Consider the following 13,501-nt stretch of genomic DNA (forward strand, 5'->3'; position numbering starts at 1 on the left):
CGGGGGGGGGGGCGTACACTGGGGATTGAACCCAGAGCTTTGCACATACCTGACAATATTTCACTACCAGGCCCTTAGATCTTCTTTGTACTTCTAAAAATTACTAAAGGCCTAAAATAGCTCTTGTTTATGTGAGTTACAGCTATTAATATTTAGTATATTTTATATTAGAACTGAGTTGCACGTTAACATAAATAGCTTTTTTATGAAAAGCGATTATATTTTCTGAAATAATAGAAGTACTGTCCTTTTCCCCCTCTCTTCTGTGTCTGGTTCACTGGAGACAGTGGATTGATTCTCCTCTGCATGTGGCTTTGTGATGTCACGTGACAGGTAGCCTGTGGAGAGATCATTGTCCACTTGGTGAGAGAGTGAAGGCTCCATGGGGAAATCGTTTTTGGCCTTAGGTCCGTCCGTGTGGTCCGTGTGTCGTGTCCTGTCCCCACCCACCCACCTCCCCGGCCAACAAGGTTAGGTTCCCAGACTGCACTGGAAGACTCTCCTAACTCACACAGCCTCAGTCAGACCATAGTCTAGTTGCCCCTGAGGGATGAATGAGGGATGAAAGACTTTTTTAGCCTCAGATGCTCCTTTCTGCCAGAAATGGTAGGTAGACTGTCTTCTGCTTCTAGCCGGCATTCCCATCTCACCCCTCAGTGACCTCATACCATAGCCTGACCAACTTGCCCAGGGCCAGGGATATTTGTGAAAGAAGTCCCATGAAGCCTTAAACTTATTTAAAAAATTGAAGAGTTTTTGAGGGGGGGAGGGTGAGTTTTTTTTTTTTTTCCTTTTGTAACTCTGTTGTGCAGTTCCTGAGTGTGAACTTTGTAGGTGACAGCATTATGTTGCAAGTCTGAAAGGTTGGCTGGCCTGGGAGCCTCCCCTGTAATCGTGCTGGGCCCCTGCTCTGGCAGTGCTAAGGGGAGGCTTTGCCTGCACAGCTCTGTCCAGGAGCTGGACCCGTGAGGAGCTTTGCAGAAGGTCCCTGCTTTCTGTTCATCTTCCACGTGGCCCTTCTAGGGATCCTAGCTCCATAGACTGAATACGCAAACCTCAAGTCTCTCTGAGGAGTGGAAGACCCAGCCAGAGGCCTTTTAAGCACTGTGTGTTGCCTGCAGTGACGAGTGCATCAACCCTGAGCCCTTTGCATGTAGCATGCAGCGGGGCTGACCCAGCTCCCAGATCAGGACCCAAGCCAGGCCCCTCTACCTGGTGACGCAGTGAGCTAACTGCTTTAATGTTCACGTACCTCTAAGTCTACTATATAGGTCCTCCATTGTCACCCTCCTCCCCTTTATTCCCTCTTGAGAGAGGGTCGCATAGCCTAGGCTGATGAGGAGGACCTTGAAGTGATTGCCCAAGCACTAGGGACCGCAGGTCCACTCTGGCTGCTGTTTCCCTCTTACTGCTCGTTCAGTCATCCTAGGTCGGCCCCCACCCACCCCTCTGGCCACGTTATGAATGGCGGTGTGTCACAAGCCTGGCCTTTGACATCCATAGTGAATTTTGCAGGACTGGTGGCTGTGTCCCCACCCCTTCCCTTCCATTCCCCTGGTGTGTGCTTCATTCTTCAGTGGGGCCACTGTGCTGCCACAGGGATTCTCCTGTCTGCTGTGACCTTCCTCCATCCGTCCCTCCTCACCTCGATTTACACTAAGAACACACACGCATGCACACCAGGTTCGCAGCTGTCATTGTCCTGCGCTTTATGCCCTCATGCTCCTGAGTCCTTTGGGTGGGAAACAGCTTCACGTGGTCGGCCGCTTAGTCTCTGAAGCATGCAGCCGCTTGCCTGTCACAATGGGAGCACACCTCACTTTGTTTCCTTTCTTCCAGGTCACTGCTGGACTGCCCCTTCCCAAGGCTTACACAGAAGAGGTAACTACAATTATTCTTTTCGCTTGTCCTAAGCGAAACCCCGAATCAGCATGTTCTAATCTGGCCGTGGAAAACAAAGGGCACCGACCCTAGGCTATACCTTGGTGTGTGTGGGGGTGGGGGTGGGGTAACAAAAAAGCCTGAGGTGCACTGGAAATCATATTAAATAAGAAGTGGCTGTCAGTAGAATTGGCCCAACAAGAATGGCAGGAAGCCGTTGTCCTAGACCAGTGGCTGGTTCTCACAGTTTTACTCCCAGGGAATATTTGGCTGTATCTGGAAGCTGTTTGGTTGCTGTTTGTTAGAGATAGGGTAGGGTCTTGTTAGATGGACTAGGCTGGCCTTGAACTCCAGCCCTGGAGTTCAGCCAATGGATTAGAGGCAGGTGCACCATACCCAGCCAGAGAGGGTACATTATGAAGGTATTACTGGCACCTGATGTGTAGAAGCCAGGGATTGTAAACAGCCTAGGGTGTGTAGGGCACCCCTCCCCACCAGTAATCAAAATGACAATAGTGCCAGAGTTAAGAAGCCATGCCCAAGACTGATGCACACCTCTCTCTTTCATTGTCTGTCCTGCTCTGAATTAGTCCTAAATGCCATTTAAATCTAGCAAGGAGAGACCTTTAGAAAGCACATTTTCTCTACAAACCCAGACCTGAGTTCAAAACCCCAGATACGCCACTAAGTGCCCTGGTTGATTTTGCAGGCACATCTTCCATAAGCTGACTTGGTTTGGGGGCAGGAGCTCAGAGAGTGTTCTTTTTTCATACTGATACCATTTACCATCAAAGAACCATCCCTAGAGCCACTGAGTGGTCACATGGAGAAGATGCAGGGTCAGCCTCTGTCACTGTCATCCAGTTTCTCTGTCCCTTTGGAGGCTTTTACCTTATCAGGCAGTACAGGGTCAGTGCACAGCCCTCAGATGAAGTTTGCCAATTTGACTAGGAAAAAGAAGCTTGGTGCCTTGAGCCTGCCTGTCTCCTGAGCTGTGACTTGCCTTTTATGGTTGCCTGTGTGATTCAGGCGTAGGAGGGGAATTCACAGCTCTGGCCCTCCTGCCACCCCACAGCCTTTCCTGTATCTAATTGCAGTGACTGCCCCAAACTGGCCCAGCTGGTGGCTCCGTTTAAGAATTTCCACTTCTTTAAAACTGATCTCTGTTGGTCTTATGTATTAATTGCTTTTTATGTGGCTAAAGAAAGGTAACACAGTTAGAGTGCTCTTGAGACCATCAGATAATCCTGATCTCAGACTACAGTTAAAGGGGGTGGGGGTTTTATACTGTGTAAGATCTTTCTTGTTTTCTGTCTTTAACCTTCCTACTTTTTCTGCTGCTTTAGACATCTGAAAGCCAAGAAATAGGGAGGAGGGAATGGGGGGGGACTGAGGTTGGGGTATTAAATATACAAATAAATTTAAGGAAAAAAATACCCAAGAAGTAATAGTGGTAGGTTTTCCTAGTGATCCAGCGTGTTTCTATAAGACAACCACTATTGATTAGTTGATTGATCGATTGAATTGTTTGTTTGTGGAGGCCAAAAAATGTGAGCCTGTTTCTACCTTGTCAGAGAGTTTCAGCTTGCTCAAAGTTGTTGCCATCCCACCCCGACAAAAGGTCAGAGAACTAGAACTTACTTCTGTTCTGCAACGTTATTGTCCCCAACTAGACATAGGTCAGAGAGTTCTGCTCTCTCAAGGTTATTATCAACAGGTGTGGCTAATAGCCAGCCCTTGTATTTCGGGTAAAGGATTTAAGGATCCTACTCAGGTTACAGGTGGTTGTTAGGACCCTCTGAGGGAACGGCTAGTGCTCCTAACTGCTGAGTCATCTCTCCAGCTCTGGTTTTTCTAAGTTTTCTTTTATGTGCATGTGGGGGCGGGGAGGCATGCCTGAGGAGACCAGAAAAGGGTGTTCCTTAACGATGGGGTGACAGGCTGTTATGTGCCACCTGACTTGCATGCTGGATCCAAACTTGGATGAACAGGAATGTTGGGGACCAGCCTTGACAAAAATACCTCTCGCCAAGGTAGAGGCGTGGGGATTTAGAAATATCGTAAAGAATATGAACACACGAATGAAAATAATAAAACGGAGAAACATTTAGGATAGTGTCGGGAGGGAATTCCGGTGAGTACTCAAAATTCGCCCGCATTTAATTTCCAACTGCTTAAAATACCCCTGGCCCCAAAAAGGTGGGAGTAAGACAAAGAACTACATTAACATGATAACAAAGAAATGAACAGACCAATTGAAGGTCGCGGGCTACATTCATAAAACATGCTGTTGCTAGAACAAAACAAGTCACACTCACACGCTAGACCAAAACATTCTGTAGGCAAACCTGGGTGGAATCCCAAGTTATCTCCATAAAGGGAACTGGAACTTAGTTGGATCCTACTTTTAGGTTGGAACAATCTACTTCCTGGAGTCTGGGCTGGCTGTTGGCCACACCTGTTGACAATGACCTTGAGAGACAGTAGACTGGTCCTTTGGGTAGAAGTACAGTAACTTAAAGGAACTAGATGTTAGCTCCAACTCTGTGACCTTTGTTCAACATGGAAATAGGCTCCCATTTCCTGGCATCCACACAGGAAGTAGTACTCTTTATTTATTTTTTTTATTTTTTGAGGCAGGGTTTCTCCGCATCGTTGTTCTGTCTGTCCTGGAGTTCGCTATAGACCGACTGGCCTTGGCGCTCGCTCAGAGATCCTCCTGCCTCTCCTCTCCTGCCTTCTAGGATTAAAGGCGTGTGCCACCACCCCTGGCTGAAAGAAGTACTCTAAACCGCTGAGCCCTCTGTCCAGTGCAGTACTTGGGTTTTCCAAATAGTATTTGCCTTACTTTATTAGCCTTGGGAAGGTTCATAGTTGAGTTCATTAAATTCTCTGAAACTTCACTGACTTCTTGCAGGGCAGTATTTATGGCAGTTGGGCATTCAACGCCTTTAGGGTTCGGCCCTGTGCTGGCCTCTGTTGTGTGAGCAAATGTTTTCTGTTGCACTACAGGAGTTATTCTGTTGTGTCAACACCCAAGTTTAAGTGTAATTTAAGTAGAGGCTTCAAATTCATCCCTCTAAACAACCAAGAGGACATTAATATGTTGCATAATGGCGTCCGATACCCCCGCTGTCATATTGTCGAGATGGAGGGAAATAGCTTAGCTTCCCTCAGTGCTATATATAGGCAGGAGTCGATTCTCCTGCCTCCACCAGCAACGCTGTGGGGTGTGCATCACGGCCCCCTGCTGGCCTTCCTCCTTGCCCTCACTGTGATCATCTTCTGACTCAAAGACACACTTCCCTTTTTATATTTTTATTTTATTTATTCATTTGAGACAAGGATTGGCCAGGTTCCCAGGCTGATCTCAGCTTCTATCCTCCAGCCTCCGCCTCCTGAGTGCTGGGATTGCAGGTGTGCCCCCACCATACCCCAGCGATAGCTTCTGTCTGCAAAAGAAGCAACAGCTTTTGCTATTGTTTTGCAGGACCTGGACCTGGTTGAAAAAGGCTTCAGTAACTTGAGGAAACAAATAGAAAATGCCAGGATGTTTGGAGTGCCTGTGGTCGTGGCCATGAACGCATTTAAGTAAGTGCAGAATCTCGAGAAAAGAGGAGTATAGAAAAGGCCAGGAAACAGCTCCTGGAGCAAGCTGTGCAGTGCCCCTTTTAGCTTCCTTTTGTCCTTCACTTGCGGCTGTTGGGTATAGCTTTGTGGTTCAGCCTGGGATGTGACAGGCACCATATGGGCCACGGGCACCATATAAGCCGCTACCTCACCAGTGAGGTCCGGAAATCAGAACTGCTCCTGAGGGCCCTCTTCTCTGCTGAGCAACGGGGAGAGCACACACACACACTTGACAAGGAACGTTCTTTTCGGTCGCTCCAAAGCCTTTTGTGCTAACAGAAGAGCATGGCCTGCAGCATGGCTTTATTTCACCGGGTCAGGTGGGATGCTATGTTGAGAGAGTTGAATGTATTGAGCTAGAAGTGTTCATGCAAGAGCTGTGTGGGTTGTTTGGCACTGTAGCGCTGTTTGGGGTTTCAAAATAATGCCCTCACCAGCGCAGCGGGAAGAAGCAATTTGTTAAGCTGGTATTTACTGAGTCCCGGTAGTGTCCTGGGAATGTTCCAGATACTTTACATGTATTGCCATCTAACCTTCATGATATCCTGGGGCAGCCCCGCTGTGGTTCTTTCTATTGTTTCTTCGGGGGAGCCAAATAAGTGCGGATGAAGTAGCTGGGCAAAAGTCACCCCAGGCCCCTGGCCTCAGAGCTGAGCTTGACACCAGTCTGGATTGAGTGTGTCCATGTTCCGGGCAGCAATCTGTGTGGGGTTAATGGCATACGCCCAATCTGCTCTCCCTTCTCTGTCACCTCCTATTCTTTAACGCAAAACCCTCCTGAACAGGACAGATACAGACGCTGAACTGGACCTCATCTGCCGCCTCTCCAGAGAACATGGGGCTTTTGATGCTGTCAAATGTACCCACTGGGCAGAAGGAGGCCAGGGGGCCTTAGCCCTGGCTCAGGCAGTCCAGCGAGCATCACAGGCCCCCAGCAACTTCCGGCTCCTCTATGACCTCAAGGTGGGTTACTTGCTCTACGTAAACAAAACGAAAACAGAATGGCCCATGTGTAAAAATACCTCAGTGTGGAACTTGTGTGTAGTTAGCAGCGACTACCTCGTGGTCTGATCCCCTTGTGGGTGAGTCACCCCAACCACAAACTGGACTCTCCACTTGAGACATCTGTCTTACAAGCACAGATAGATGACTGCCCGTTTGCAAACAGAAATACCTGGAGAGCTTAGCTCACACCCTGGCTTCTGAAGCTTACAATGTATGTGCCCTTTTGTGGGTGGAGCCAAGTTGGTAGCTCACTGCATTGCAGGCTCTCACCACGGCCTCAGCTGTGTAGTAACAAAGGTGGCTGTATCTGGCTCTGGAAAGTTTTCTGACCACTTCTCAATACTAGAGCAAAAAAGAGTGCAGCCAAGCCCACTTCCTGAGACGGTGTTACCCCAAGTTCAGACAAGCCTTCTGAGCCAAAACCAAAGCATTTCCACAGGTTTCTCACTTCCACGGGCTTCTTCACAGTTCAGTCCCCGAGCCCGGTGGATTGCACCTGGCCTGGCAGAAGCCCTTTATTCCATGACACGCTCCAGTCACTTGGAAGATCGCTGTTCCTAGGGTTGTATTTCAGGTTGTGACTGGATGCTAAATAGTCTCTCGGCAGTAATTAGAGACTTTGTTTGAAACATGGGGTGTACATTGTAGTTCATTCTGCTTGTTTTGGTTTTGTTTTGTTTCTGAGACAGGGTTTCTCTGCATAACAGTTCTAGCTGTCCTTTGTAGACCAGGCTGGCCTTGAACTCGAGGGAAATCCGCGTGCCTCTGCCTCCTGGCTTCTGCTTGTATTCTCTGGGATTAAAGACTTGCACTGCCACCACCACCTGGCTTCTGCTTGTATTCTCTAGGCTAATTTTTGCTTGGCTTTTCTTTCCCTTTTTTTCTTCTTTTTTAAGATTTATTTATTATGTATACAGTGTTCTACATGCATGCAAGAAGAGGGAGTCTCATTACAGATGGTTGTGAGTCACCATGTGGTTGCTGGGAATTGAACTCAGTACTTCTGGAAGAGCAGCCACTGTTCTTAACCGCTGAGCCATCTCTCCATCCTCGCTTGGTTTTTCAAGGACAGTCAGAGGGCTGGAGAGATGGCTCAGTGGTTAAGAGCATTGTCTGCTCTTCCAAAGGTCCTGAGTTCAATTCCTGGCAACCACATGGTGGCTCACAACCATCTGTAAAGAGGTCTCGTGCCCTCTTCTGGCCTGCAGACACGCACACAGACAGAATAGTGTATACATAATAAATAAATAAATATTTTTTTTTTTTTTAAAAAAAGGACAGTCAGAGACTTTGGGAAATAGCCACCATAAAGAGTGGAGCCCGGATGGCTCAGTCAGTAAAGTGTCTGCCACATAAGCGTGAGGGCCCGAGTTCAGGTCCCCAGCACCACATGCGAGCCAGGTGTGGTAGTGCGTGCTGCAACCCCAGTACTGGAGACGTGGATCTCTAGGGTTGGTTTTCAGCCAGTGTAGCCAAATCAATGAGCTGCGGGGTCAGTGAGAGACCCTGACTCAATACACAAGGTGAAGAGGGATAGAGGAGAGATATCCAAGGGTATCTCTGGCCTCCACCTGCACCTGAGCATGCGTGCGTGCACACATACATACACACACACACAAACTCACACAGAAAAAGGAAACTATCGCTCTTGAGTTTTAACTTAGAATATTTCTGCCTCTTCTCTTTGCATGTGCAGATATAATCCGTGGAGAGTTAATTAGCATTCTCCTGTTGGGCTTTGGGTTTGTCAACGGGTCTAAAAATCTGTTTGAACAATCACCCTTTTAGAAAAAGCCCTAAACATAAATGCACACAAACGAGAAGCACTTGTGGGGCCCCTCTCCAGTCCGCTGTTCACAGTGCCCGTGTCGGGAGCCCTAGACCTGAAGGTCCAGCGGGTGACCTGAAAGAGCGAGAGAACAAGGGCTTCAGAACCCTTCTCTCAGGAGCTCTTCTCTGTGCCGGCAGACAGGAGGCTGCTGCCCCTTTCTGTGTTATTCAGCATCTGCGTGTCTTAAATCCCCCCTCAACCAAAGTGTTTTTGCTTCTGAAGTTCTAAATGTGCCTTGGCATTTAACAAGCTCCAATTATACGATGCATGTGAGCGTCATCTGCAGCTTGCTGCAGCCACTACCGAGAGCGCATGTTTCAGGTCCATTTCATAAAGCACACTTGGAAGTGGTCACTGTTTAGTAAAAGGTAAGGTGTGCGTTTTTATAGGCCGAACATTGCTCTGTTTAAGATCTGCCCGTATATTCATTTAGCCATAGTTGCTAAGGAAGAGAAAGCCCAATGAGCGACGTGTGTGTGTGTGTGTGTGTGTGTGTGTGTGTGTGTGCATGTCTACATATCTATATCCATGTGGAGACTTTGTATCTGTGAGATATTTTCCACTTAACCAAGTCTGTAATGTTTTATTAAAATGGTCCTAAGCTGGCAAGATAACTCAGTGTGTAAAGGCATTCGTGGCAAACTTGATGATATAAGACCCTGGGTTTTAGCTTCACCACCTCCAATAATCAAAGTAGTTAAATGTTTGTGACCTACCCCCCCCCCCCTACCCACACACACACAAAAACCCTCAAGTTAGCCGGGCAGTGGTGGCGCACACCTTTAATCCCAGCACTTGGGAGGCAGAGGCAGGTGGATCTCTGTGAGTTCCAGGACAGCCAAGACTTACACAGAGAAACCCTGTCTCAAAAATCCAAAAGAAAAAGTCAAATTATTTGCATGCCTGTTGTATATAAAATGCAACTTGCATCCCTTTTGGGGACACTGGCCTGGAATATCCTTGCTAAGAATCTTCATGTGTGTCCAGTCACAGTCCCCTTCTCTCTGTACATCAGCTTCCAATTGAGGATAAAATCAGGATCATCGCACAGAAGATCTACGGGGCAGATGACATCGAATTGCTCCCGGAAGCGCAGAACAAAGCCGAGGTCTACACAAAGCAGGTGGGTGTTTGGAGTCTGAGCCCTGAGCTTTCCCAGCCTTGTGAGCTCCTCCAGATAGCAGCATCCTCTTTCAGAGTACTGGGCTTGGGATAAAAATCCCAGCCCTGGGGGGCTGGAGAGATGGCTCAGTGGTTAAGAGCACTGCCTGCTCTTTCAAAGGTCCTGAGTTCAATTCCCAGCAACCACATGGTAGCTCACAACCATCTGTAGTGAGATCTGGTGTCCTCTTCTGGACTGTGGGCATACATGCAGACAGAATACTGTATACATAATAAATAAATTTAAAAAAAAAAATCCCAGCCCTGAATTCTGTACTTACAGCTGTAGGTGAACATCTAGGGAAACCGGGAGGAAATACAGAATATAGAATGTTTTTCTGAAACCTGAGGCACCTCTGTAGTGCTCTCGTCTCTGCTCCAGATACTGTGTTTTATTGATTATAACGATGGAAATCCATCCCTTACAGGGATTCCTCATTGTGCTGGTCTGTGATAATAATGAAGGATGAGGTGGAGTGCCCGTGCAGGGTGCTAGCCCTCTCAGTCTCATGACGGTGCCCAGATGTTCTTAGCTGCATAGCCGGTGTTTCCTTTGTCACAGCCCTGTTTCCTTTTCCCTGCAGGGCTTTGGGAATCTACCCATCTGCATGGCCAAAACACACTTGTCTTTGTCTCACAACCCAGAGCTAAAAGGTGTGCCCACTGGCTTCGTTCTGCCCATCCGTGACATCCGTGCCAGCGTTGGTGCTGGTTTTCTGTACCCATTAGTGGGAACGGTAAGTGGAACCCATTCATTGCCTCTCTTCTGAAATGGGTCACTTGGGCTGTCAGCGTCAGATTGCCACAGTCTAGCAGAAAGCTGTAATCAAGCCTATCCAGGTTAATCCTGGTCTTGATATGGACCATACGGTACCCATTAAAGCCTAACACTTTACCTATCTCTATTGAATAAGGTTCCCAGGGCCAGTTTGCTCTTGATTGAACCCAGAGTGGGTGTAATTGGGCTCGGAATTTGCCAATGTCCAGTCTGCTCTCTGGATACATGATGTCAGCATCCGATTCAGCCATTGGCGGATTGACGATACCAGTTGGGTATGGTGGCACATACCTGTGCTCCTAGCACTTGAGATGAGATCTGTTGCAAGTTCGAGGCCAGCCTGCTCTACAGAGTGGGTTGTAGTCCAGCCAGGGCTATGTAGTGAAACCCTGTCTCAAACAAAACCAGCAACTCTCCATTTAAGAGCTAGTACCCACTGGAGGGTTTGTCCTACTAGCGGCTACTCTTTGAGAAGTCTATAATCCATGTGCCCTTTCTCTCATCTTAGCATCTTCGTTTCCTTTTCGTCTTCTTACTTAAGACTATATTAAGCTGCCGGGTGGTGGTGGCGCACGCCTTTAATCCCAGCACTCGGGAGGCAGAGGCAGGCGGATCTCTGTGAGTTCTAGGCCAGCCTCGTCTACAAGAGCTAGTTCCAGGACAGGAACCAAAAGCTACGGAGAAACCCTGTCTCCAAAAAAAAAAAAAAAAAAAAAAAAAAAAAAAGACTATATTAAACTATCTTTATTAAATCTCTAGGAGGAAAATGTGTTGCATTGAGTAGTTATAGATTTATAATATTGTATAACAACTGTTTATCTAGCTTTAAAAGTTGTCTAGAAGTGATGTGTACAGGGGTGTGTGCATACGTTATGTGTCTTATTAGACCATCCTGAAAAGGATCGAGTACTCAGATTTAGAGATCCATGGGGTCACAGAAAGCAACCCCCATGGGGAGAAACTGTCCTCACAGTTCTGTTTACTGAGCGTGTTATTCAGATGAACCCAGTCCTCTCCACAGCCCCAGCAACAGACTGTCCTATCCTGTGTCTCGCTGACGGGCTGAGAGCTCCTCTATGTACGTGTGGTTATTTTTCCTGTAGGTGTGTCTGTGCTTCCTTTGTGTGCCAGGTGCCCAACAAGGCCAGTATGCCAGATCCCTGGAACTGGACTGTGGGTTATGGGCCACAGTAGGTGCTGGGGATCGAACCCAGGTCCTCTGGAAGAGCAGTCAATGCTCTTACCCACAGAGCCACCTCTCCATCCAATTAAAGTTTATTCATGAAATTCTGGTAGCTCACTGTCCTTGAAATCCATTAAAAAGCAATGGATAAAGCTGCGTGTGGTGTTAAACTGTTATAGTCCCGCACTTGGGAGGTGGAAGCAGGAGAATCAAGGTTTCGCTGTGTGGCCCGACTGGCCCCAAACTTGCTATCCTCCTGCTTTAAGGCTTCTGTTGCAGATACATCTTATCTGGCTGGCTTAATCTTTTCATTTGTTTTAAGAAAGTTTGAAGTTTATTAAAGAAAATGTTTTCTTCTAGATTTAAATGTGGACATTAAGAGATAGAAAGAAGCCAGTGGTGGCGCATGTCTCTAATCATAGCACTTGGAAGGTTGAGGCAGGTGGATCTCTGTGAGTTTGAGGCCAGCTTGAACTACAGAGTGAGTTCTAGGACAGCCAGGGCTGTTACAGAGAAACCCTGTTTCAGAGAGAGAGAGAGAACAAGAACTAAAAAGGGGCAGTATTATGCATACCCCAGAGTGTTGGGAGCTGTGAACCCCCCAAATTCTGAATTTCTGGTAAACAACTTGTAATGCTTGCAGCTGCTAAGAGCACGAGACCCTCAGGAAGGAGTGGTTTCTGGTGTGGTTGGCTGGGGAGTGGCTATCAGTTAAGGATCCCTATATAAGCTGCCCCTGGACACAATAAAGGGGGCATTCTTGTATTAAGAATGACCCATGTCCCTGTGTCTCTGTCTCTCTCTGTTTCTGTGAGTCTTTTGTGTGTTTCAATCTCCAGCCCCTTGCCCGGCTCATGAACTATATGGTAGAGCATAGAGCGCAGATGGCCGTGGTGCGCTACACCGAAGTAGACAAGTTTTTCAAGAAAGTCACCTTAATTATTCTCAGTAATTATATTCTACTACTTCCTGGTGTCTGGATATAACTCAGTGGCTGAGCACTTGCCTAGCATGCACGAGGGCCTGGGTTCAATCCCCAGCACAGCACAAACAACTACTAAAATCCAAACAACCTTAAAACACCTGATTGCTATTGGGATTTCAGCAGAGTTCAGAAGGTGTGTGTATCCATGCCTGTGTGTGTGTGTGTGTGTGCGCGCACATGTGCGTGTGGTGCTTCAGGGTGAGTGGCTGTTTAGAGTTTTGTCGCTATGTTTTCACGTAAGTGCGCATACCATCGCTTGTTTGTGTTTGGTGATTATCAGTGGCATTGTTTACAGGGACAGAACTTCCTTTAAGAAAAAATAAAAGTACTGAATATCCTACTCGCTGCTTTCTGAACCATCTCTGGAATGTTCTGCCAGCACACACGTGCATCTCTGGGCCGGTGTCATCCATCCTTTCCTTTCCCCTACTCGTCCCCACCCTCACCCCATCCCTTACTTCTTATAGAATGCATTAATAGGAGCCAGCTGTTGGATCCTTGGAGACTATTGATTGATTGGTGCTCAGATGTCAGCATTAGGTTTTCCTCCAATATTGATGTTTTGTGTTACAGAAAATGACTCATCTAGTTTATGATATTTTTATAGTAAAGTTTTAGAACTTCAGTCTAAGCTGCCGTCCTTTCTCGGTCTGCTCTGGAACAACGTGTGTATATTTATGATACAGGCAGTATGACAGGGAGAATACCGCATTTTCCGTTGCAAGCCATACGAATTTGCAGATAAGTGGCAAAGCCAAGTCTTCAGAAAAGAAGCAAGCACAAATATAGCACCAAAGATTCAAGTTTAGCTTCAGAAAGCCCGAGGAGATGGTAAGAATAGGGGCCATAGAGCCACCCAGGCCGAACACAGAAATGTCTTGGCCCGAGCCAAAGGGTGTGGATCGTAATGTCACGTCACTGCGGCCACAGAAATCCCGCAGGCTTCTGTGCGAGATTCGCTGGAAGGAACTTTCAAACACACAGCACCTCCTCTTGGGGGCTTTGTTGAGCTGTCTTGAGAGGCGGTTTTGCTAGGGAGTCCTGGTT

General features: G+C 47.4%; 1 protein-coding gene across 1 annotated transcript in view; it reads left to right on the plus strand.

Annotated features, from left to right (window-relative positions):
• The window catches only part of Mthfd1 (methylenetetrahydrofolate dehydrogenase, cyclohydrolase and formyltetrahydrofolate synthetase 1), a 66,424-nt gene that overhangs the window by 50,441 nt on the left and 2,482 nt on the right, over nucleotides 1–13,501 (plus strand). Inside the window, exons 22-26 of the mRNA XM_050153614.1 lie at nucleotides 1,840–1,881; nucleotides 5,372–5,472; nucleotides 6,297–6,474; nucleotides 9,363–9,470; nucleotides 10,093–10,245. Of these exons, the coding sequence (XP_050009571.1) occupies nucleotides 1,840–1,881; nucleotides 5,372–5,472; nucleotides 6,297–6,474; nucleotides 9,363–9,470; nucleotides 10,093–10,245 (582 nt within the window). The remainder of the gene's footprint in view (nucleotides 1–1,839; nucleotides 1,882–5,371; nucleotides 5,473–6,296; nucleotides 6,475–9,362; nucleotides 9,471–10,092; nucleotides 10,246–13,501) is intronic.

This window comes from Alexandromys fortis, unplaced genomic scaffold, assembly GCF_014885135.2.
Source record: "Alexandromys fortis isolate MF-2015 unplaced genomic scaffold, M_Fortis_MF-2015_v1.1 scaffold_82, whole genome shotgun sequence".
Lineage (NCBI taxonomy): Eukaryota > Metazoa > Chordata > Mammalia > Rodentia > Cricetidae > Alexandromys > Alexandromys fortis.